This window comes from Alexandromys fortis, unplaced genomic scaffold (assembly GCF_014885135.2).
Source record: "Alexandromys fortis isolate MF-2015 unplaced genomic scaffold, M_Fortis_MF-2015_v1.1 scaffold_158, whole genome shotgun sequence".
Taxonomy (NCBI): Eukaryota; Metazoa; Chordata; class Mammalia; order Rodentia; family Cricetidae; genus Alexandromys; species Alexandromys fortis.
Window position 1 is genome coordinate 2,018,677 of NW_026068039.1, and position 23,340 is coordinate 2,042,016.

Genomic DNA, 23,340 nt, shown 5'->3' on the forward strand with positions numbered 1-23,340 from the left:
CTCTCTCTCTCTCTCTCTCTCTCTCTCTCTCTCTCTCTCTCTCTCTCTCTCTCTCTCTCTCCTCCTCCTCCTCCTCCTCCTCCTCACTGTTCAGATTTCCCACTGGCTTTACTCTGCCAAGCCATTGACAAAAATAGCTTTTTTCATCAACCAATAAAAGCAACACATATACAGAAGGACACCCCACATCAATTGTAACTTCATGGATTTGTATGTGTCACCATTTTAAAACATGCTCAGATTGCTCAAGTTATTTCAGATGGACTTCTAGATCCTTCGGATGTGACTCTAGTGGTTAATTATTATGTTTTTCCAGTGTAATGACTGTGCCAGGATCATTCTACTATTAATTTAGATTCATCCATTTCACTCAAGATCAGATTGTTTTTAATGGGAATGATACTTAGAAACCACAGTTGGATTTAAAAATGACTGCTTGCTATTGAGCCATGTTGGTAATTGTTTCTTAGAAATGTATTTGTGTTATTAGAAAACATACATACAGATTTATACATCTAATTCAGAAACATAATTTAAAAATTTTTGTTTAACTTCTTGGTTTTTGTTGTTTTTATCACCTAAAGTTTTTTTGTTGCTATTAGTTGTGAGACAAAGTCTCATACTGTAGCCCCAACTGGGCTTGAAATCGTAGTCATCCTGCCTCAGCTTTCTGAGTCGAAGGATTACAAACATGCACCACCATGCTTAGCAACCTTAGAATATTCAGCACATTATTTTCAGTGGAGTAGTTGCTAATTGGATACATAGACTGCTGAATTTATTTTAATTTTGCTTTCTACATTTTGGGTTGGTTTTGTTTTATGAATGTATAAAATAATTAAATAGTTTTAAAGTTAGATCTATAAAATTCTGTCCTTTGATTCTTGCAAAGATATACTCCTAATTTCTGTTTGCTTCTTTAGAGTGTCCCTGTGCTACCCTTAAGGACAGACCACAGCCCTCTGAGTCCCTGGTGGGTGGGTCTTGATTATTGCTGTAAACAAGCTCTTATACTCTTACGTGTTGTTTTTCCTGACCTTTTATACTAGTATTCACATCCAGGACTATCCCAGTTAACTCAATAGCACTTTTGATGATTTTCTAAGACTTCACTTTAAATTAGCAGACTCTCATTTTGAGCTTTGTTAGTGTACCTAGCAAGTACCTAGCGAAGACTAGAGAGACATAAAAGAGGTGCTAGGAAGATGGATGTAGGGTGCATTTTTATCCCCAGCTACTTGAGAAGCTGATAGTAAAAGGGTGGCTTGAACCCACAAGATTTTGGAACAAACCTTGGCAATGTAGCAAGACTCCACATAAAGCATGTAGAGGAGAATCACTAGTGACAGGGTATTTGAGGCTGCAGAATTTCATAAAGGGAGATCTGTTGGGAATAACTTTGGAAAGGTTTGGATAGGTGTTAGTCACTGGTTAACATTTCGGTTGCTCTTTCAGCAACATCACTAAGGCAGTCTGTTTATATAGGGAAGCATTTGGTTCTTGGCTGCTTCAGAATCCTTTAGAAGAAGGATTTCTTCTGCACTGAAGATACTTCCCTTGCTTCTGTTCACTCCAGGCCTTAGAGTCTCTTGAAAAATCTGGTTGCTTCCCTGCAACTATGCCTGGTAAACAGTCTGGTGCAGTGGGAAGGCCCTGGCAGTACAAATGTTGCTGGTATGATTCTAATGCCCTGAGTCCTCTCCTTAACTACTTGGCCCAGCTTCCAAGCTTTTGCTGGGCCCTCCTTTTGACTTCAGTATTGGCTTTATAGTTATTGAGACATTAGTCTTTTGTGAATGTGACTCTGGGTGGGCTTGTATTCACCTCCTCATTTCTTGCCACTCTCCTGTTCAGTTTCAGGCAGGACATCCAACAGCCCAGCAACCAGTCACTGCTCAGTTCCCTGTGGTCTCCCAGGGAGGCTCTCAGCAACAGCTGATACAGAACATCTACCAGCAGCAACAGCAGCAGCAGCAGCAACAGCAGCAACTGATGACACAGCAGGCTGCTCTGCAGCAGAAGACTGCTGTGGTAGTACCACAGCCTCAGGCACAGCCAACCACAGCCCCACAGCCAGCTGCTGCTCAGGAGCCTGCGGTAAGAACCAGCAGGGTTGGCCCAAGACTTAAGAGAGTATGTAGAGAGCCAGGGGAAAGGGAAGGAAGAGGTAGCTGTAGACAGTTTCTGTTCTGCCCGATCGTGCAGCCATTTAGTCCCAAAGAAACACACAGAGGCTTATATTAATTATAAACTGTTTTGCCTGTTAGCTAAGGCTTATTATTAACTAGCTATTACAACTTAAGTTAACCCATAATTCTTGTATACATTTAGCCATGTGGCTTAGTACCTTTTTTCAGTGAGGCATTCTCATCTTGTTTCCTTTGTTAGTCTTCTGGTCTCCTTGCCTATACTTCCTGGCTGGCTACTGGCCAATCAGCATTTTACTAAGCCAATGTGAGTGACAAATCTTTACAGTGTACAAGAGCATTTCCCGTTTCTTTCTTTTCAAAACAAGAACTCTGAATCTAATCTCCTTCGTTTAGCTTTTTTCCTGACCTTTATCTATAACAACTTGTAACCAACATGCTAAACAAAGACAAACATCCACAATCCACTTTTTGGGAATGTGGGCATAGTTTTCCAGGGTACTTCCTGCTGATTGGGATGCTGATAATCTTATGGGGACCCAAAGAAAATTTAGGATTATGGTCAAGTCCTGTCTGGAGGGAGTATTCTGTGAGACTGGATCATCTCAGCCAGCAGTCTTGAAGCTGTTCTGGATGTAGAACTCAGAGAAAACTGCAAAAGAGGTCCGCTGAAATGTTGGATCATCTGGGTCATCTGTTCCCATTGGAAAATTTTTAGGGGAGTCTTCCTTGATCAAACCTTATTTTTCTTAACCCAGAATGAATCCACAGCCTCTCATTTCCTGTGGAAACAAAAACAAAACCTCATCTCCAAAGTAGCCTATCTTTTGACTTAAATTTTAGAGTTAAGGCATTTTCAAAATATATAGGTTGGATTAATCCAGCAGCATTTATAATCAAATGTCTTTTAGCAGCTGTTGTTCCTTCCTCAGCAGTCAAACAATTTAAAGACAACATAATAACATGCAATGTCAAGGTTCTCTGTATATTTTCAATCTTTACATGGAAACTAAGCTTGGGCAAACAGGACCTGAGTGCACTAGTTTTTTTCTCCTGAACCCAGGTGGCTACTTTTGAGTCCACTCTTAAAAAGTGGCTAAAAAGCCTGAGGCAAAGAGCTTTTTTGTAAATTTTTACCCCAAAAGTTGGGCGCCAACTGAAGTATGATTAATAAAAACTCAGAGACAGAAATTGGGGTTTAACCTCTCGAAGACCAGAAAAGCAAAGCAGCTAGTCACTGGCTCTTATTTTGATCTCGGTCCAAAAATGGTGATCCTGCCTCCAGGAATCCTCAGAATGAGACTGAGATTGAGAACTATCTCTTCCTGTTTTATAATCCTCTCTAGTTCTGGGATTAAGGGCGTGCATCACTACTCCTGGTTTCTGTGGCGAGCTATTGTGATTAAAGTTGTGTGTTATTGCTGCCAGGTCTATCAGGTTGTCTTACTTTTCTAGTCCTTAGGCAAACTTTACTTATTAAAATACAAATGAAATACTCTACACTTCCCTTCTCCTTCCCAGCATTCTCAATTTGATTTTCCTGCCTAACTTTATCCTGTTCAACTTATAGGCTAGTCAGCTCATTTATTAAATCAATCACAGTGACAAATCTTCACAGTATGCAAAGGGATTATTCCACAGCACCTTTGGGGTCCATTTTATTTCAATCCACCATGCCTGTATTGTGTACTCAGTTTTTTAATGACAGTAGTAGAAACTTCTGTTGTTACCAAAAGGCATTTTGAACAAATAGCCAATAGTGTTTGTATATCTAGCTATTCTCATTTTCAAGGCAGCCCAACAACTAAACTAATGAAGAGAAGTGAGAAACCATCTTTCTGGGGATTCATTTCTAGCAGAGAACTTGCAGCCCATTCTAAACCAGAAGACTTATTTATATTCCTTCAAAAGGAAACAGTGCTATAGGTAGATTGTGTTCTTTCTGTCTCTGCTGAGTGAGTAGTGCTCAGTGCTTTACCTGTTTGTTTCTGTAAAAAATTCAGTCTTTTACAGGAATATGGTAGACAGCCATTGTTTGTACTTTTGAGCTAAAATAAATTTCCCATTGATAATAGAAAGAGGTTTTAAAAATATTGCATGAAATAGCTAGAGGGGGTCTTAAGTATCTCATTTAATCTCCTCATTTTGTGGAATTAAAAACTGAGATCCAAACTAGAAAGTTACTGCCCAAGACATACAGAAGGATTGTACTAGAGCTGGGGCAAGGATCAGGAAGTCTGACTTGTGGTATCTCCTCAAGGGTGTTGAGATGACCCACTGGTACTGAAGATACTTCTTAAAAGGTTCTTCTCTGATTTTCTTAGACCAAGTGTCTACTGCCTTGGGAGTGAATCCTCGGCCTTCTCATGAGTCCTAGATGGGCCAACACTGAGCTCTGTGTTCTGTGTGGTGAGCACAGGGACACAAACTGAAATCTGTGCAGGCCTATGAAAAATGTCCACAAGGTAGTGTTGACACAGCTTCTTGCTCCTGCAGAAGACTCCACTTCAGTTCCCAGCACTCATGTTGGGCAACTAACACCTGTATGAAACTTAAACTCCAAAAAGGACTTCCTCAGGCACCTGAATTCATAGGAAGACTTGCACATGCATTTACACACACACACACACACACACACACACACACAATTAAAATACTTTTACAAAATGAAGTCTCTGACAAAATAGACATCAGACTCCACCCTCTTACTTTCTGTGGTGTACCCCTACCTCCTGCCCTTTTTAAAACCTTTTAACGTAGTGTATGTTTGAGACTGTATCTCATTCTGTAGTCTAGGGTTGCTTGGAACTTGCTGTGTAGCCCAGTTTGGCCTTGAATTCAGATATTACCTGTCTACACCTCCCAAACACAGATTAAAGGTACACTTTACTCACCATAGTTTCTGGACTCTTGTGCCCCTTTCTAATCCTGTCTTTGGAGGAAGAGACATTGTGATGTAGAAGATCCCCAGCCATAGTCAGCTTCTGTGGCCCAGTGGTTGACCTGTTAGCCTCAGTGGACTATAGATCCTCTTCTGTCTCTGAAGTTAAGGTTCTGGTATTTGTTCTACAGGGTCTGTTTCCATTTGTTTTCTTTGATTTCCAATGTCCATAAAACCTGCCCTGTGGGGTTGCTATCAGAAATCAACACACAGAATTAAATTATTTCATAGGCACTTTTACAGTGAAATAATTGTATATGAAATTTTACCTTTGGGCTGCCAAGTGCTCCGTGAAGTCAAGTGTAGAATTTTCTACATGTGGCATCATGTCAGTGCTCAAAATGTTGGTTTTTAGAGCCTTAAGGATTTCAGGTTTTCAGATTAGATCCACTCGTGCTGTCTTGGAAATGTGGCTCAGTGGTCCATTGCTCACCTGGGAATCCTCCCAGTGGAGGCATCCGTTATGTATGTTGCAACTGAAAGACAGGTAAGAAAAGAGACAGTGTTCTCTCAATAGTGCGGATGCTCCTTCACAGAGTCCATCATAACTGTGAAGTACCCTTTTGCAGTGAGATAAGCCAGTTCACAGCTGACCCTCGTGGATACTGACATTTAGAAGGCCTTTCTTATGTAGCTCTAGGCCCCCAAAGGAAGATGCACTGCTAGCACTTTGACCTTCACAGAGCTCCATGCTCCCTGGTGGGCTGTCACCCTTCCTGCCTTAGTTGGTTGGCAGTAGAACCTTATAGTTGTGCTCTCATTCATCTTGTTAATGGGGTGATTGGCATACAGACACAGGAAGATAGTGAGCCGCAAAAAGCATCCCAGCTCCCAGGGACAACATGAGGACACTCTCCTCTGCTGTAGGCATCCTGACCCATTGAACTTTTATGTCATGGTTTCTTAAATTCTGGATGTCTGTCTTCAGAGACACAATGTAGGAGCTGAGCTTCAGTGTGGAGAGGTAGCTTTCTCTTGAGTGGAGGGATTTGAGGGAAGGGACAGTTAAGTCCCTGAGGCACTCAGTATCCAGACTTTTTATTTCCAGATTGCTTGATACAGATGGCTTGTGCTAAGGACCACTTACATAGTCACAACTACATTGCCACCTGTTTATTGTTCTGTGAACCACTTCTCAAGAGTCCGTCTGTGAACCCAGCCATCATTAAGGCTTTTCTTCTGTCTCACTCTATTTTCCACTGATCTTCAGTGCCATGTCTCAAGGAAGATTGGAGCAAGTAAATCCCACTACACCAGTGCTGCACTTTTGATGTGGGGTTGAAACAGAAAAATAGGTTCTTGTGAATCCATCTCATCAGTGGAATGAAGGCCTTTAATAATATAAAACAAGAGCTACCGTGCTTCAGTCTCATGGCGATTGTTTGATTCACTTACTTAGTGTAGGAGGGAGTCCATAACTCTAAGCAGAAACTGTCGTGCTCCAAACCATCTTGGCTGGAGTATATCTTCTCTTCTAGCTGTAATAGAGAGTAGAATCTATTACCTGCCCCGTGGAAGCATTCTTGATGAGGTGCTATTTGTCCTCAGAAGTAGGAAGTCCTTTAAGATACCTGCTAGATCTTTAGGGCAGGGAATAGCATATGTAGTCTTAGGCTGGTAGCTCCATCACATCTGGTTAACTTGTATATTGAAGCTAATGGAAACTGGATGTGAATAAGAACCAGGCACTTCCTTGGTGATGTCTACCTCCATTGCAGCTCAGATGGTTGGTGCCTTGGTTTTCTTTCTGGTGCTGTTGATAACCTTGGCCATTCAAATCTTATGAGCGAATGAGTTTTTATTATACATGGTTATTAATTTGTTCTTCTTTCCTATTTCTTCCTCCTTTTTTCTTTTTTGTTTGTTCATAATGAAGCTTTGCATTTCTCTTTCTCTCGCAGATTCAAGCTCCACCAAGACAACAGCCAAAGGTTCAGACAACTCCGCCTCCAACTATCCAGGGTCAGAAAGTTGGATCTCTCACTCCTCCATCATCCCCTAAAACCCAGCGTGCTGGGCACAGGCGGATCCTCAGTGATGTAACCCACAGTGCAGTCTTTGGGGTTCCTGCCAGCAAATCAACCCAGCTGCTCCAGGCAGCTGCAGCTGAGGCCAGTCTCAATAAATCTAAGTACGTTTGTTCTTACCATGTGGGCAAGGTCTGCTCTGGGTCACTACTGTATGATTCTTTCCATAAGCTTGTGGAGGTGTGGTTGCATGCTTATGCCAGTGCATGGCTGTATTTAGTAAGAGACTATGAACTGGCCCACAGTGTGTGCATTGTACAGATACTGTCTTTTCAGTTTCCATTCTCCCATCTGTTCTATGCTCTGTAGAGTGTTTTCTAAACCCTTTGACCAAGTCTCTGTACTGACAATTTCTTATTGGACCCCCAAAATTTGGAGGGTGGCTACCTCAGCAAATATTGTCTACACAGGTGACTTGGCTCGTCTTTGGAGCTGCTGCTCCACCCTCCCATAGTGGATGTACTTGGCCTCCTTAGCTCCATGTCAAGCTTTGTTCTTCCCTCTCGTGAAGTATTTTGTCTAGGGATCTTTTTCTTTTAAGTGTACATCATATGTTTTATCATGAATTATTTTTGTGTCTGGCTAGCCTGGCTTATGAATTCCAAAGACAGAGACTTAGCCAACCTTCATGAACCTGGTTGGGTAGCTGGTTCTGTGCTTCACATAAAGTCAGTCTTGGTGTCCATTAAGTCCATCTAATTTTAGACCTTTAGCCTCCTTGAAACCATGCACTCTAAAGTTAAACATATTTAAGTCAAGAGAGACTGGAGGAAAAGCAGGTGATCAAGGCATACAAAGGTAGTGGTAACTCTACCCCTGGACAACATTCTGAACACGTGATGATAGCTTAGTGCTATCCGCACTAGATCCTGAAAGGTCAGAGGCAGCCATGATAGGCCTGGGATTCAGCCCCAGCAGGAGTTGCTTGTGCTTGATACATGGCCCTCAGGATAGTTGCTGTGGATCCTAAAGTGAGGGCTTTGCCAGGAACAGGCAAGCTGCAGGGTTTTATGAGAGCTTAAGAGAAAGAACAGCGTTTATAAATATAAAGACTAAACTTTTCAGTGTCTGTGGGAGGTCCTTTAGGGAAACACTGTGGAAAATGATGGTTTGATTGAGGAAAGAATAGGTACCTTAATGAGAGAAAATTGTTTGGACCTTTCTGCGTTTTTATATTTTCTTTTCCCTCACCCTTGGGGGAAACTTTCCCAGGTCTGCAACTACCACTCCCTCGGGCTCTCCACGGACCTCGCAACAGAATGTGTCCAATGCTTCTGAAGGTTCAACATGGAATCCTTTTGATGATGACAACTTCTCCAAACTCACAGCTGAAGAACTGCTTAACAAGGACTTTGCCAAGCTTGGGGAAGGTGAGCAAGCTGGGTCTTTCCTGTTCTTGGTTATAAGTCGGCTGAAAAGAAACTTGATTGTGTCTGTGTCTTAGCTGTAGAGGGATGTGCTTAGGAAAGGTCAGCATGGACCTGTCTTGAAAAGGATTGGTTTTGGGGTTTGCAAACCCTTAAATACAAGGCATGTTTCTATCCAAAATAGCCATAGGCAAATCCACAGATCCCTGGGAAATATCTCCAATGTGGAGTTGGAAGAAAAATACCCCTTGTGTACTCAGACTCAGCAAAAAACAAAAGAATGAGCAGAGTCAGTGAATGATATAAACTGATTTACATTACAGCAGTGCTTTAAAAAAACATACTTTCTATCATTTTATTTTATTTTGTTTTGAGACAATATATCACTATGTAGTCTGGTTGGTCTGGAACTTCCTATGTAGACCAGGGTAACCTTAAATTCACAAAGATCTACTTGCCCCTCTGCCTCTGAGTGCTGGGATTAAAATTGTGGACCATCATGCCTGGATGGTTCATCCTTTTCAATAGAAGATGGGGCATAGGGTTGATTTCCTTTGACAAGTCCTCTTCCTTGTTATCTCTGCCACTTCTTATTCTGTGCTGTAAACAGAATTTTTTTTTTGCTGCATTATTGAAAATTAGTATGTTTGTGTCTAATTAATGAGACATTGGGTTCTTTATGATTTTATTTATTTTTAAATTGTATAATGTGTGTGTCCATACATGGCTATATGCATGTAAGTACAGGTCCATAGAAGCCAGATACATCAGATCCCTTAGAGCTTGAGTTACGGGTAGCTGTGACCTGCCTGATATAGGTGCTGGGAATTGCACTTTGGTACTCTGGAAGCACAAGAATGGACTCTGAACTGATGAACCCTCTCCAGCCCTGCCCCCCAGAGGTTTTGTCTTGATATTTTTGAGCTCTCTTGTCTGTTTTTAGTTTTTGGTCTGTGTTGCTGTTGTTCTGCTGTCAGCTGTCATGTAGCCCTGCTGTTGACCTGTCTTTCATAGCCTCTCACCGCTTTCTTCCATGTCGCTCCGTCTCAGTTCCCAAGCTGCTGCCAGCACATCGGCACAGACAAGGACTTTTTGGTGTTTATTTGGTATGATGTTGCCATAAATGTGGTAGGAAAAGTCACATCAGAGAGTGTTCTTCACCTCACTATGTGTCTGTGCACCCCAGGATTCTTCAAGGATGAACCCAGTGGTATTTTGTCCCTCTAGGAAAGCTTCCTGAGAAGCTTGGTGGCTCAGCAGAGAGTTTGATCCCAGGTTTCCAGTCAACACAAGGAGATGCTTTTACCACTTCCTCATTTTCTGCTGGAACTGGTAAGTGTAACACATGCCTGAGACATGAGGATCACTGTTGTTTCCACTTCATAGATAGCTCTAGCATATGAAGAACCCAGTTTCTGGTAGTAAGTCATTACTTTCCTTCATTCAATAGTTGTCCAGCCAAAAGACAGTTAAGGACCACCAAAAATCACTTTGAATTCAGATGCTGGAGTGCTGTGGTAAATATACAGGATCTGCTCTCCCCGTTAAGTGTGTGTCTTATGTAGTTATTTCTAATCTAAGGACCAGTGCTCTGGCAAGATTTTGTTATTGCTTAAAGTCTTTGGGATTACTTGAAGGATTCTAAGACTTAGAAACTGTCTTATACTTGATAATCTATTATATGTACACATGCATTTTTAAAAACCAAATCAATAAGATTTGTTTTCTCCATTATTAATAAAAATTATCCATTCTTATTATATAAAAGTTATCTATTTGTGTAGAAACAATCCAAATCATCCATGATCTCATCACCTAGACACAGTGTAATGACTTCATCATGATGTATGTCTTGTCACTGTTCTGTTGCTTTGAAGAGAAACCATGACCAAGGCAGCTCTTCTTTAAAAAGGCATTTAGTTGGAGTCTTGCTAACAGTTTTATAGGGTTAGTCCATGATCATCATGGATGTAGACAAGCATGTTGCTGAAACAGTAGCTGAATGTTATATGCCCTGATTGGTAAGCAGTTGGTAGAGAAACACTGGGCCTGGCATGGGCTTTTGAAACTTCAAAGTCCATCACCAGTGACACAACTTCTCCAAAAAGACCACACCTCCTAATCCTTCCCAAACAGCTCCACTAAGTGGGTACTAAGCATTCGAGTATATGTGCCTATGGGGGTCGTTCTCATTCAAACCACCACAATATGAACACTGCATTTAACTTTTTTAGGGTCATAAACATCTTTGTGAATCTAATGAAATTTATAGATCTTCCTCACCAAAACACATGTGGTCACGATTTTGTACAATTTTAAGTTTTGGTTTAAGATTGTGATACTGTGATATCCATCTGTATATTTTAAAACCTGTTTGTTTCTTCACTTAATAAGTCTGGCATAGGCTAGTGAGGTGGCTCCATGGGTAAAGGCACTTACCACCAAGCCTGACCACCTGAATTTGAGCCTCAAAACCCACATGGTGGTGGGTGCCTCTTAAGCCCTTGCACCCTTTATACACTTTCTGTACTGGGTGGTTTTGGGTGTCAACTTGACACAAGCTATAGAGTCATAAAAGAAAGGAACCTCAGCTGTGAAGTGCCTCCTTGAGATCCAGCTGTAAGGCATTTTCTCATTTAGTGATCAGTGGGGGAGGGCTTTCTCATCTCAATTATACAGTCGAGATATTCCTCCACAGACATTTTCTGATACCCATCTCCTGGGTGATTTTAGATTATGGCAAGCTGACACTTAACTGTAACCATTACAGACCTTTGGAGGACATTCCAAATCCAAACTCTAGCAGGGTGTAAGGGAAAAAACAAATAGTTCAAGTCATAGTGTTGAATAGCATGGGCGATACTATCTGCTGGTACAGAAAGTGTGCTTGTTGCAGAAGCTGGGTACAGGGCTCACACTCTGCCTGCAGCAACTTCCTGTGAGTCTGTATAGTTTTCACTTTCCTTTGTTGTTATTGGGGTTTGTTCTCTCTCTCTCTCTCTCTCTCTCTCTCTCTCTCTCTCTCTCTCTCTCTCTCTCTCCCTTCCTCCCTTTCCCTCCCTCCCTCCCTCCCTCCTTTTCTTTCCCTCAAACTTGTGATCTTTCTACCTCAGCTTCTAGGATACTTAAGAGTACAGTGTACATCACCATACCTGACTTTCAAATAAAAAAAAAAATCACTTAGAAATCAAAATGGGATTTTAATTAACAGCCAAACTAGTACTAAAGTGAAATGTAAAGATTGTTAGAGTAGACGCCAAGAGACCCTGGTCTGATGCTTGCTTTGCAGGCAGACCTCTGACTTGTCTCAGTTTGAGCCTTTGTTTTCTTTGAAAAAAAAAATTGAGAAAAATAGTAGTAGAAACTTCCAGGACTTTAAAGGTTTAAAGCCCTGATGCTATAAGATACTTAATGTTTCTGGAACTAAAGTTTACCGAATACAGCATGAACAGCAATAGTATTAGGTAGGAGCACTGCACAGCACCTGTTAGACAGTGTAACAGTGCACTAAGACAGTTACTGCCTGGAGCACATGTGGGCTCTTGAAGTACACAGGAAATGGATAAACATATATTGACATTATGTGCCAAAGTGTGTAGGGGTGAGGGGCAGTAATTTCTAGAGACATTGAGCAGAGATTCCTGGGGTAGCGAACACTAAGAGAAAGCACACGGCTGTCCTACTCTGACCCCGCTGCCTTCATAGTGTGTTACAGGACCCCTTGGTGTGTCTTCTAGGTGTTTTGCTATTAGTTGGGTTATTTCAGTTCACCTCCTCCTTTTTGTCTAAATTTGGATTTTCTCTGTTATTTGAGCTCTTGTATAAGTAGATGGTAAATGCATTGATATTTACTTTATATTTTCTGCTTTTCTCATTTTTTTCTCTCCTAATTTTTCCTCTTCAACTAACTCCAGCTGAAAAAAGGAAGGGTGGGCAGGCTGTGGACTCTGGCATCCCACTTCTAAGTGTGTCTGATCCTTTCATTCCTCTTCAAGTACCTGATGCTCCAGGTAGGTACAAAGGACTCATTTTTAGGCTAGCAGCTTCAATCTTATATTCCAGGACCTCGAGGGCCCCTGGGGAGTTCAACTTTAAGCTCTTGATGACAAGGACCTGAGTTCTAAGTCCTAATAATGGGTTGCTTCAACAATGCTATACCTACTCCAACAAGGCCACACCTCCTAACAAAGCCTCTCACTCTAGGCCTTTGGGGACTGTTTTCATTCAAAACACCGTACTAAGATAAGCTATGATCTCTCTAAAAGTGGAAAATCTTCATATGAGTCATTTAATAGAGAACTTCAGGGTTTTGTTTTATGATTTGTTTGGCCAGTTTTATCTGCTAATAATGTAAAATGAATTCCTGAATCTTGAATACAATTAGAGGGGAATTTGGATTCCCCTCTACCATCACTCCCAACTCTCTCTTTAAGTCTTTCCTTTCTTTCAACAGATTAAACTCTTTTCCACCTTGGGGCCTTAGCACTTGCCAATATTCTATTAACCCCTGGAAATTTCTCCTCTTATATGCCATCTTGTCAGAAGGGCCCTCTGTGGTCTCAGAGGTGCTCTCAATCATACCTCGTGGCTTTTATCCTCATGACACTTGTTAAAATGTCTGGTGTTTTTTGTTCATGGTCTGTTTGCTTCAGTGGCAGTACTGTCTTGCATAGTAGCACTCTAAATATTTGGTAAGTCGGATGCATGGATGAAATAAACTTGAGACTGTCAGCCTCCCACCTCCTAGACACTAGATTGATGTTCACTGCCTGCCATACCCTGGTGAGAGAAATGGTGAGGCTCAGTAGACCACCAGCTCCATCCTCCATGCCCTCTAGTAGCTCATCTATTTACCTCATTCTTCATCAAGGTCCTGCTTCAGCAAGTGAAGTGTGCAGTGTGCTAAGAGCTCATGTTCATTGTCTGGCATCTGATGAAACTGCAGGTGCTCATTGGTGGCTACACCTCCAGCCCACTTTAGACACCAGTCAGTGGTCCCCATGGAAAGAATCTAGGAATCTTAGTGGATAGAAGCCATGCCTTTCAAGTGATTTTTCTCTTAAAGATTTCAACATGTAATCTGTAATCCTCTTGATTCTACAGATCTTCTGAGTGGTGTGTGGTAGTGATGTCAAGTCCCTACCTATGAGGCAACAAATGAGACCTTCCTCTTCCTTGCCAGATTCCCCAAGTTGTAGGCATTGCTTTTGTCATTGGGTTTTGTAACTTGAGATCAATAAAGTCTTGACTGAAGATGTCAGTTAGGGGGTTATAAAAGTGGATTTGAGCTTAAAAACCTGTGTTATCCCATGGCCATGTAGAAGACTGTGATCTGATCACTTGAATTCAGTGCTCATATCTTGAAAATTTGAAAACACTTTCCTGTGGAGAGAGGAAGGAATGTATAGTAAAACTGTATTTGGAATTGCCGTGTAACTTTAACTTACTGCAAAGACCTCAATTCTATGTCTGTATTCCCAGCTGGGCAAGCTTGCTTATGAAGTCATATTTTTCTCTTGCTTGCTTGCTTTTGTAACTTTTAACTTTCCATCAACTGAGAGCTACTGAAATAGTCTTCCTGGATAAGAAATTGTCAGGCTGTGGTTGAAAGGGCATTAGAGAATTGTGGTTTGCTTGTAGGACTTTTTTTTAATTATTATTTTCCAAGGTACGTGTCATAGTTAGGATTTCTGTTGCTTTGAAGAGACACCATGACCATAGCAACTCTTGTAAAGGAAAACATTTAATTGTGGTGGCTCACTTACAGTTCAGAGGTTTAATCCATTATCATCTGGTGGGAAGCAAGGCAGCGTGAAGGCAGACCTGGTGCTAGACAGGAGCTGAGGTTCTTACATTTTGACTCACAGGCAACAGGAAGTGGTCTGAGGCACTGGGCGACTTGAGCATATATGAGACCTCAAAGCCCACCTTCTCTAACAAGGCCATATCTTCTCCAACAAAGCCACACCTCCTAATAGTGCCTTTGGGTGCTGTTTTCTTTCAGACTACCACAGCACCAACCATAAAACAAGTCTGGAATATTTTTTCCTGAAAAATAGGCGAACAGATTTTTGTTTTTCCATTACTTTACTTTTAAATGTAGGTAAAAATTTCCAGCTATTTAGTGCATAGCTCATTAAGTGGCATTAAGCACATGTACAATTTTTTTGACTGTTTTCTCACATTCTTTTTCTACTGAAAGACTGGGCACCTGTGTCTGCTCAGCAGTGATTTATTTCCCCATGCAGCACACTACACTGCTTTCTAGCTATGGGTTTGACAGCTCTAAGAGCTCCATAGAAAGAGAATCCTGCAGTACTTGAATTTTTTTTTTTTTTTTTTGATTTTTTGAGACAGGGTTTCTCTGTAGTTTTTGGTTCCTGTCCTGGAACTAGCTCTTCTAGACCAGGCTGGCCTCGAACTCACAGAGATCCTCCTGCCTATGCCTCCCGAGTGCTGGGATTAAAGGCAAGCGCCACTACTGCCCGGCAGTACTTGAATTTTATGGCTTACCTTTAACTTTGCACAATCACAGTTCAATTGTGTTGTATATATATTGTTGTTGTTGTTTGTTTGTTCAAGACAGGGCCTCTTGTATAGCCGTGGCTGTCCCAGAACTTATCCTGGAACTTTATAGACCAGGCTGGCCTTGAATTTAGAGATCCGCCTGCCTCTGCCTCCCAAGTGCTGGGATTAAAGGTGTGCACCACACGCTCAGCTAATTTTCTTCCTTTTAAGGTTAGTATTACCCTGTGTGGAAGACCATATGCTGCTTGTCCAGTTTTCATTTGATGCGCAGTTGGGCTGCTTCCCTCTGAATGATGCTGCTGTGAACATAGTACAGGTCTCCTTATGTGATCGTGCTTTATTCTTTTGCCAGGTCATATGATAATTCTATTTTAAGTTTAGAGAAAGTGTTACACTGGCTTTCAGAAAGACTTCATGCCATTCTTTTTTATATACTTTCCTGCCATGCACAAGGGTTTGGAAAAACAGTTCTGACAGTTGCTCTTTAGTTCTGAGCTCTTGATACTAGAGCTCTACAAGACTAGAAGAGCACACATTAGCTGCCCCACAAGTGCTACTTCATAGAGCTGGAGGACTGTTGAAAGTCATTCTTGGTCTTATGGTCCTCTATTGTCTCTTGAACAAGACAGGCAAGAGGAGCTGGGTGTCAGAATGAACAGTCCCCTCTTCTTTTGGCCTGACATCTTCTTTATTTCCAATTCCTGCCTTGTGATATTGAAAAGCTTAGTGTCACTCATTGTAAGTGCCTTATTTTAGAAACTGTCTTCCTACAGTTGTAATTCTCTAAAGTGGATTGAGAATGGGGCATGGTGCTTGCCCTGATTCTGACTTGATGATATTACAGGCAGTTTGCTGTCTGTTTTTTCAAGAACTACTTAGAGAGGTTAGATTTTATTTTCTCTTTTTATTTTAGGTGGTTTTTTTTTGAGACATTTCTGTAACCCAAGCTGGTTTTTTTGATCCTACTCCCTCTACTCCCCAAGTACTGAGCCCAAGGCATGCATCACCATGTCTGACTCTATTTTTAGTCTTAATTGGTGGATAATAATCACATTTATCGACTTGGTTCAGCATGACATTTCAGTTCATTTATACAGTGTGTAATGATTGCATCAGGGTAATTGGTGTTTCTTTCATTCCATAGAGTGACTAAAATTTAAAAACAGCATTTCTCATTTTAAGTTTTACTTGTTTGCTCCATGTCCAACAAGTCACACATTTCAAAAGCCACAAAACTGTAGTTACTTTCTTGTTGCTGTGATAAAACATTATGACCAAGACATTGTATAAAAGAAAGATTATTTTGGGCTTACAGTTTCAGAGAGTCAAAGTCCATCTCTATTAAGTCAAGGAAGCGTGGCAGCAAGCAGGCATGACAACTAGAACTAGACACTGAAAACTGGAGACTCACATCTCAAACCACTGATGGGAAGCAGAGAGAGCAAATGGCAAGTCTTTTGAAACCTCCAAGACCATCCCCAGTGACATCCTTCCTCCAGCAAGACCACCCTTCCTAAGCATACCCAAGCAGCTACCAGTTGGGGACCAAGTATGCAAATATTGGGGCTTATAGGAGACAACTCAATCAAACTGCTCATTATAGCAGCCACATCATTTTTTAAAAACTGAGATTCATAATAAACTGTCTTTTGAGCATGTTTGGTAGATTGGTGTGTTCTGATCTTCAGGTTTATATTGAAACAGTCAAAATCTTCATTTGATACAGAGTCTCACGTGTAGTCCTGCCTGCTGGCCTGGAGCTCTTTAAAACCACACTTGCCTTAAATTGGCAGTGTCCCTGCCTCTACCTCCCAAGTGCTAGGGTCATGGAAGTGACTACCACACCAGCTGTCTTAGTTAGGGTTTCTGTGTCTGTGAAGAGACACCATTGTTACGGCGTAAATGAACGGCAGATAGAAATTATAATAAATATTCAGCTTTAATAAGGAAAAGACTTACAGAACTGAGGTTCCTGCGGAGAACAGGAAAGTAGAAGGGAAGACGGGGAGCACACCTGCAATATTTATTAGTAAAAAAATAACCTTAGGGGACCCCGCCCTTCAAGCAAGGTGATTGGCTGGTCTTCCCCTACACACCATGACCACAGCAACTTTTATATAGGAAAACATTCAGTGGAGGCTGGCTTACAATTTCAGAGGTTTGGTATAGTATTATCGTGATGGGAAATGTGATATCATACAGGCAGACATGGTTATGGAGAAGGAGCTGATAGTTCTACATCTTGATCTGCAGGCGGCAGCAGGAGTCTATATACCACTCTGAATATCTATTGAGCATAGGAGACCTCAAAGACCTTGATCCACAGTGACACAATTCCTTCAACAAGACCACACCCACTCCAATAAAGTCACACCTCTTAATAGTTTCTTTCCTTATGGGACTATTTTCTTTCAAACCATCATACCACTTTCCTTTGATTTTTTTTCTTTAAAGGAAAATATCACAAATTATAAAATATCCCAGCCTCATATCAGAGAGCTGTTTTGATTATGTAACTTCTACTGGTTTGTGAAGGGCTCATTACCTCCTTGTGTTTCTAGGGCACCCTGTGCTTGAGTGAGGACCTCCCTCATAGTGAGGTCCAGGGGAAGTGCAGCAGCCCTTCTGTGCACACCTCGTGCGTAAGGTGGTCTGTGCTCTCATGTCTGCTTTCATGCATGGTGTTGTTCTGCACTTCTGACTCCCACATCTCTGACATCTGAGTGCTCCTACACAGCAAAGACCACACAAATATCTGTGTGTATGGCCTGCATTTGCAGGTTTGGTCAAATAACAAGACTCCCAAAAATTAGCAGTTTGTCCCATCCTTTTGTATTTAATCACCTGAACACACACTTTTTTTTTTTTGGTGGGGGGAAGGGGGGCTCCAAGACAGAGGGTTTTTTGTTTTTTGCTTTTGGTGTGTGTGTGTGTCTGTGTGTCTGTGTGTGTGTGTAAAACCCTGGCTGTCCTGGACCTTACTGTATAGACCAGGCTGGCCTCAAACTCAGAGATCTACCTGCCCCTGACTCCTGAGTGCTGGGATTAAAGACATGTGCTACCACTGCCCAGTCACACAAAATATTTTTAACCGTCAAATATACTTTTCTAAATTCTAGTAAGAAACTTGGATTTTTGGAATTTGGGTAGGGGTGGAAGTACTTGTGCCATGGTGCTTATGTGGAGGTCAGAGGATAACTTAAAGGAGTTGATTCTCTCCTTCCATCGTGTGGCTTTGTCATCTCACCAGCCCAAATTAAATGGAATTAAATGGAATTAAATGGAATTTTTTTAATGGAAAAGGTTTTTTGGTGGGAGGGAGATAAGCCCCTAAACTACTGTTCTGAATAAAGGAATGTTAATTTTTTTTCTGAAAACATTATTTTAAACAGTATTGTGAAAGATATTTTTAATATTGTTTCCTAAAATAAAATGCTATATGTAGTACCAAACTGATGATGATACCTTTTATCTTCGTTAGTTTTCTGGTTTTTTTCACATCCCCTGCTTCAAGAAGCTCTGGTATCATTATTTAATTCTGTATTAAATGAGAAATGTAATACATCATCATGTACTTCAGAGGCATCTGTACTTTGCATTCTCTAAAGCTGATAGACTGGCTTCACATTTGTTAACATCTTTTTGTCTGCCATGTAGTCGTAATCTTGCTGTGACTTGGAGTGGATTCTGCTTGAGTAGAGCAGGGTTAGCACTTCAGTCATGGTCTTCGAAACTGAGTCCTGTCTTTAGTGAATCTGTCTTTGCTTATTGCTTTTTTCAATTGCCACAGGCCCAGAAGGCTGTGAATCCAGTAAAATGTTTTGTGTATGTAATAGAATTTTAAACCATTTCCCTTTTCTCAAACAGACATTTTAGTTTTAGTTTATCTGGGCAAGTCAGAATTTATGTGGCCTTACTCCTCCTGTAACAGAAATACAGTCTCTGAATTCCCTTCTTCCTGTGATCCGTCACTTGTTTCAGGTTAATGTCATACCTTTATTAAGTTGAGGCTAATTAGAGGGCTATTGGTGTCTCAGGGCTAGAAAGTGATTTGGAAGTTGTCTTGATGTGTGCATATAGTCACCTTTAAGTTACCCAGTGTGACAGATGTGGATGTTGACATCATTTTATTTCTTTGCCCCAAATGTCAGCAGTAATCCATCTCTAGGCTTAAGTGAGTATCCTGAGATGAAGCTGTAACCAGAGTCCTAGGCCAGAGGTATGATGGGGTGGACAGTGAGTGGTGTCCCCCAGGAATTAGGTCCCGCCACTCACACTTAACAACGCAAACAAAGTCGAAGGCAGGGAAGGATTTGAGCCACTGAGGCCTTGTTGTAAAGATAGAGGTTGGGTTTCCCAGTCCAGTGTCAGGACATTGACATGAGCCTAGATCCAGACAGGAAACACTGGAGTAGAAGGTTTGGCCAAACTGTAGTCTGGCTGTTCACTGTCTCCAGTACTTAAGAGGCTGTCTGGTTCCCCTGAGGTGATTCTTCGTGCTTTGGTTGGGAGAGGGACAGCCTCAGTTTACATTGTGGGGCAATTGTTCCCATTTAGAAGTGTTCTCATTATGAGGTGATCTCTGTTTCTGGAATCCTTGGGAACTACAGCTTTAGGACAGTGAATGAAGACTTTTAGAGGCTTTTCAGGGATTTGAACAGGACTTTGTAAAAGCTGACAGTAAACATCACTATTATTATGTCTGTGCCTCAGCGCTGAATTAGGGTGAGGTAGATTAGATAAATTTGGGACTAATCAACTTTGTCTCACTAATTTTAGATAGTATGCTTATGTTCAGAGCTAATAAGACTCTGAACCAAGATAAAACAGACACAAAAGATGCTGGACTTTTACCTCACTTTTAATATTTGAGCGAGGTGTTTCTAAATACTTGTTCTGTAACCGTAGGTAAGTGAATCTACAGGCAGCAGCCAGTGGTAAAGGGTCTTACCTGAGGCTGAATTGGTTTTGTTATTGAATTATAAGCTGTTTCTAAGTGGAGATTTAAATAAAAATAGGTTGAAAAGTAAGCTCACTGAAGGCAGTGAATACATACCTATACAAATGTCTGTCAGCTAGGACCTCCACACTGAAATATGACTCAGCAGTGCAATATGGTAGCCACTGTCTAGGCTGCAGCGTGGGAGGTTGTCAGTGTCGTGCTAGGAGGAAGAGCTCTGACACAAGTGAGGCTGCAGGGTTCTGTTTTCAGAACAGAACGTCTGGGCCAGCTGTGGTTGCAAACGCCTTTAGTTCTGCAGTTGGGAAACAGAGGAACAGAGGCAGGCAAATATCTGAGTAGGTGGCTAGCCTGATCTACATAACAAGTTCTGGGACAGCCAGTACTGCGTAGAGAGACCTGTTGCTGTGAGAACTAACCTTCAGCAGCTCAAGGATTAAGAGAGAGCCATGGAGTTAACGAACTAATCAATTTGACTTTTCTGTCTGAGGGAGTAAAACTGAATTCTGTGGGCCCTGCAAGCAGGGCAAACTTAACTCTCTGGGGCCAGTGAAAAAGGGAAACACGCATGCACGCACGCATGCTTTCAGGATCTATCATCTCTCTTCTCTCATTTCTTTTCTTACCTATGTGTCTTTTTAAACTTTAAATTGTTCTCCAAGATTTTCTACCTTGACACTATTAACAAAAACATCTTAATCTAACTTAATTCATAACTTAAAGCTTTTTTTTCCTAAAATGCACACAGAAACCCGTGAACACATTTCTCCACACTAAGATTTTAAGAACTTCAGCTAACTTAACTTCTGGAACGCAATTGTTTTTCTTTTCATTAACCTAAGCCACAGTCTATATAGCTTTTTAAGAGAAACCTGTAAGTCCTACCTGTGTGACACTTTCTTGTTCTTATTTTCTGTCCTCTGCAGCCCCTGCTTTATGGGGGAGGGGGCAGCAACATTAGATCCTACCTTTACCTATATTAATTTTTCCACTAAAATAACCTCTATCATAATTCCTTACTATATTTATTAAATTTCTTTATTCAACAAAAGTGGTATTTCAACTAACATTATTATTGTATAAAATTGTTACTTCACTTAAACAGAACAGGTTAAGAGGAAATCATCTTCATAATAATCTACAGGTGAAAATACTCAGTAGAATGGGCTATTTCTATTAGATAATCATACTATATTAAAGGCACTGGGGCTCCCTCCCAAACCCATTCACACCATGCCAGGTACCAGAGAACAATGGCAGTGCCAAACATGTAAAGGCACAACAGTAGCAAGAGACATTCCGGGGCCAATGACCTTGGGGCCTTGCTTATCCAAGATTCACCCATCAGTGCCTTGCCTTTTGGTGAGCCATTCTCCTGAAATCAGTTTCCACCTGCTGCTCCTCTGACATGGCTTCCAGCAGAGACTCTTTCTTTAGAAAACAAACCAACAAAAACGCAGCTAAACTGGATTTTCCTGTCCCTCAGTCACTCTCAAATAAACACACTGGGGCGTATATTTATTATAAATGCTCAGGCTTATTACTAACTAGCTTTTACAACTTAAATTAGCCCATTTCTATTAATCTATGTATTGCCACATGGCTGGTGGCTTTACCTGTCTTCCAGCATGTCTTACTCCCTCTGTGTCTCTCAGTGACTCCACTGGCCCCGCCCTTTTTCCTCCCAACATACTGTTTGGTTGTCCCACCTATACTTCCTGTCTGCCTACTGGCCAGTCAGTTCTTTATTAACCAATGAGACTAATATATATCCACAGCAGACAGAAGGATTTTATTCCACAGCACTAAACAACAGAAAAAAATAAAATGGAAACTATGGAGCTTAGAATTTAGCTCACTTGGTAGAGCTCACACATGTTCAAGGTTCTGGGTTCAGTTTTAGCACTATGTAGTGCCTATAATTTCAGCACTAAAGGAGGTAGAGATAGGAGGATTAGAAGTTTGGTGTCATTGTTGGCTACATAACAAGTTCTAGGCCAGCCTGGGCTATATGAGACCTTGTAATTAAAAAAAAACTGGGGAAGGAGAGGCCTGCTGTTGCCATTGCCTGTGGTGAAAAGGAAGTATTTACTGTAAGGGGTACAGGTGTCTGAAAGGGTTGGAAATGGTCTAAGTCATTACTTCAGTGGTGATTACATAAATGTATAAAATTTTCAGCATTCACCACGTTGTACACATTTAAAATTGGTGATGGTTATTATATAAGTTATGCTTCAAATGAAAACAGTGGATAAACATACCCAAGGGACTCACTTTTAGTGAACCTTGAGTTCTACTTCACCTGGGGAAAGTAGCCTTTTTAACCTTCTCATTTGGAAAGCCTTGGCGGGGGCAGTTTTTAAAATTACATTTATTTATTTATTTATTTATTTACTTACTTATTTTGTGTTGTATGTATGTGAGTGCATATGTAGAAGTCAGAGGGTCTCTTATTGAAGTCTGTTCTGTCCTTCATTGGGTAGGTTCCTGGAATCGAACTCAGTTTTTCACGTGTGGTAGCAAGCGCCTTTACCCACTGAACCATCATGCTGGCCCTGGAAGAGTTTGCTGTTAATAATATACTAATGATCTATGTTTTCATGGTGATCTCTAAAGTGAGGATTCCTAAGCTGTGTTTTTATGGGACAGTAAATGATCCACTTGCTTTGTGATCTCATTGCATTTTTGCCTTTTCTTTACCTCTTTCCCAACCTAGAAAAATTAATCGAGGGACTCAAATCTCCTGATACTTCTCTTCTGCTCCCTGACCTCTTGCCTATGACAGATCCTTTCGGCAGCACTTCTGATGCTGTGACTGGTAAAATCCCCGTCTGCTCCTTTAGTCATGCGTGTGTGTGTGTGTGTGTGTGTGTGTGTGTGCATGCGCGCGCGCCTGCACACGGGGGGGGGGGGGGGGGGGGGCAGAAGTATCCTGAGTAGCCCTTGTACATGGTTGGAAGCCAGCAGTCAAGGCTGTTGATTCTGTTCAGCTAGTCCAAATGAAGTATCGTTTTCTGCTTCCCATGTGCACAACCTGTAACTCCGGTCTTTACTGATGTCCTGTGATTTCTCCAGTAAATTTCTTAAGAATAAGGAAGAATATGGGAAAACCAAACCTTTGTGAAACAGTTGGTTTCTAATTGGCCCTGGGAGCTTCACTGAACTTAATAGAGTTGAGCTGATTCTTCTTTAGGTCAGTGCTTGTAACTAACACCTGTACCAGGAAGTCTGCCTCACATTTCAGCCCCATGGTAGACCAGGGCAATTAATAGCTGGGTCTGCTTACTCTGTTATACTTTTTATGCTGTATAAGCAAAACATATAAAATGTCTAGACTCCTGGAAGGTTCCATCAGTAGACTTTAGATAAG

General features: G+C 41.3%; 1 protein-coding gene across 14 annotated transcripts in view; it reads left to right on the top strand.

Moving 5' to 3' along the window:
* Aak1 (AP2 associated kinase 1) overlaps nucleotides 1-23,340 on the top strand; it is a 172,731-nt gene that overhangs the window by 128,897 nt on the left and 20,494 nt on the right. For 5 of the 14 annotated variants that reach the window (XM_050165351.1, XM_050165352.1, XM_050165363.1 and 2 more), the window contains 6 exons: nucleotides 1,855-2,097; nucleotides 6,990-7,219; nucleotides 8,328-8,485; nucleotides 9,710-9,814; nucleotides 12,397-12,492; nucleotides 22,687-22,788. In XM_050165351.1, coding sequence (XP_050021308.1) covers nucleotides 1,855-2,097; nucleotides 6,990-7,219; nucleotides 8,328-8,485; nucleotides 9,710-9,814; nucleotides 12,397-12,492; nucleotides 22,687-22,788 — 934 coding nt within the window. Of the gene's footprint in view, nucleotides 1-1,854; nucleotides 2,098-6,989; nucleotides 7,220-8,327; nucleotides 8,486-9,709; nucleotides 9,815-12,396; nucleotides 12,493-16,325; nucleotides 17,864-22,686; nucleotides 22,789-23,340 lie in introns of those variants that run through there. The other 9 variants (XM_050165356.1, XM_050165359.1, XM_050165358.1 and 6 more) reach the window with 4 other exon arrangements.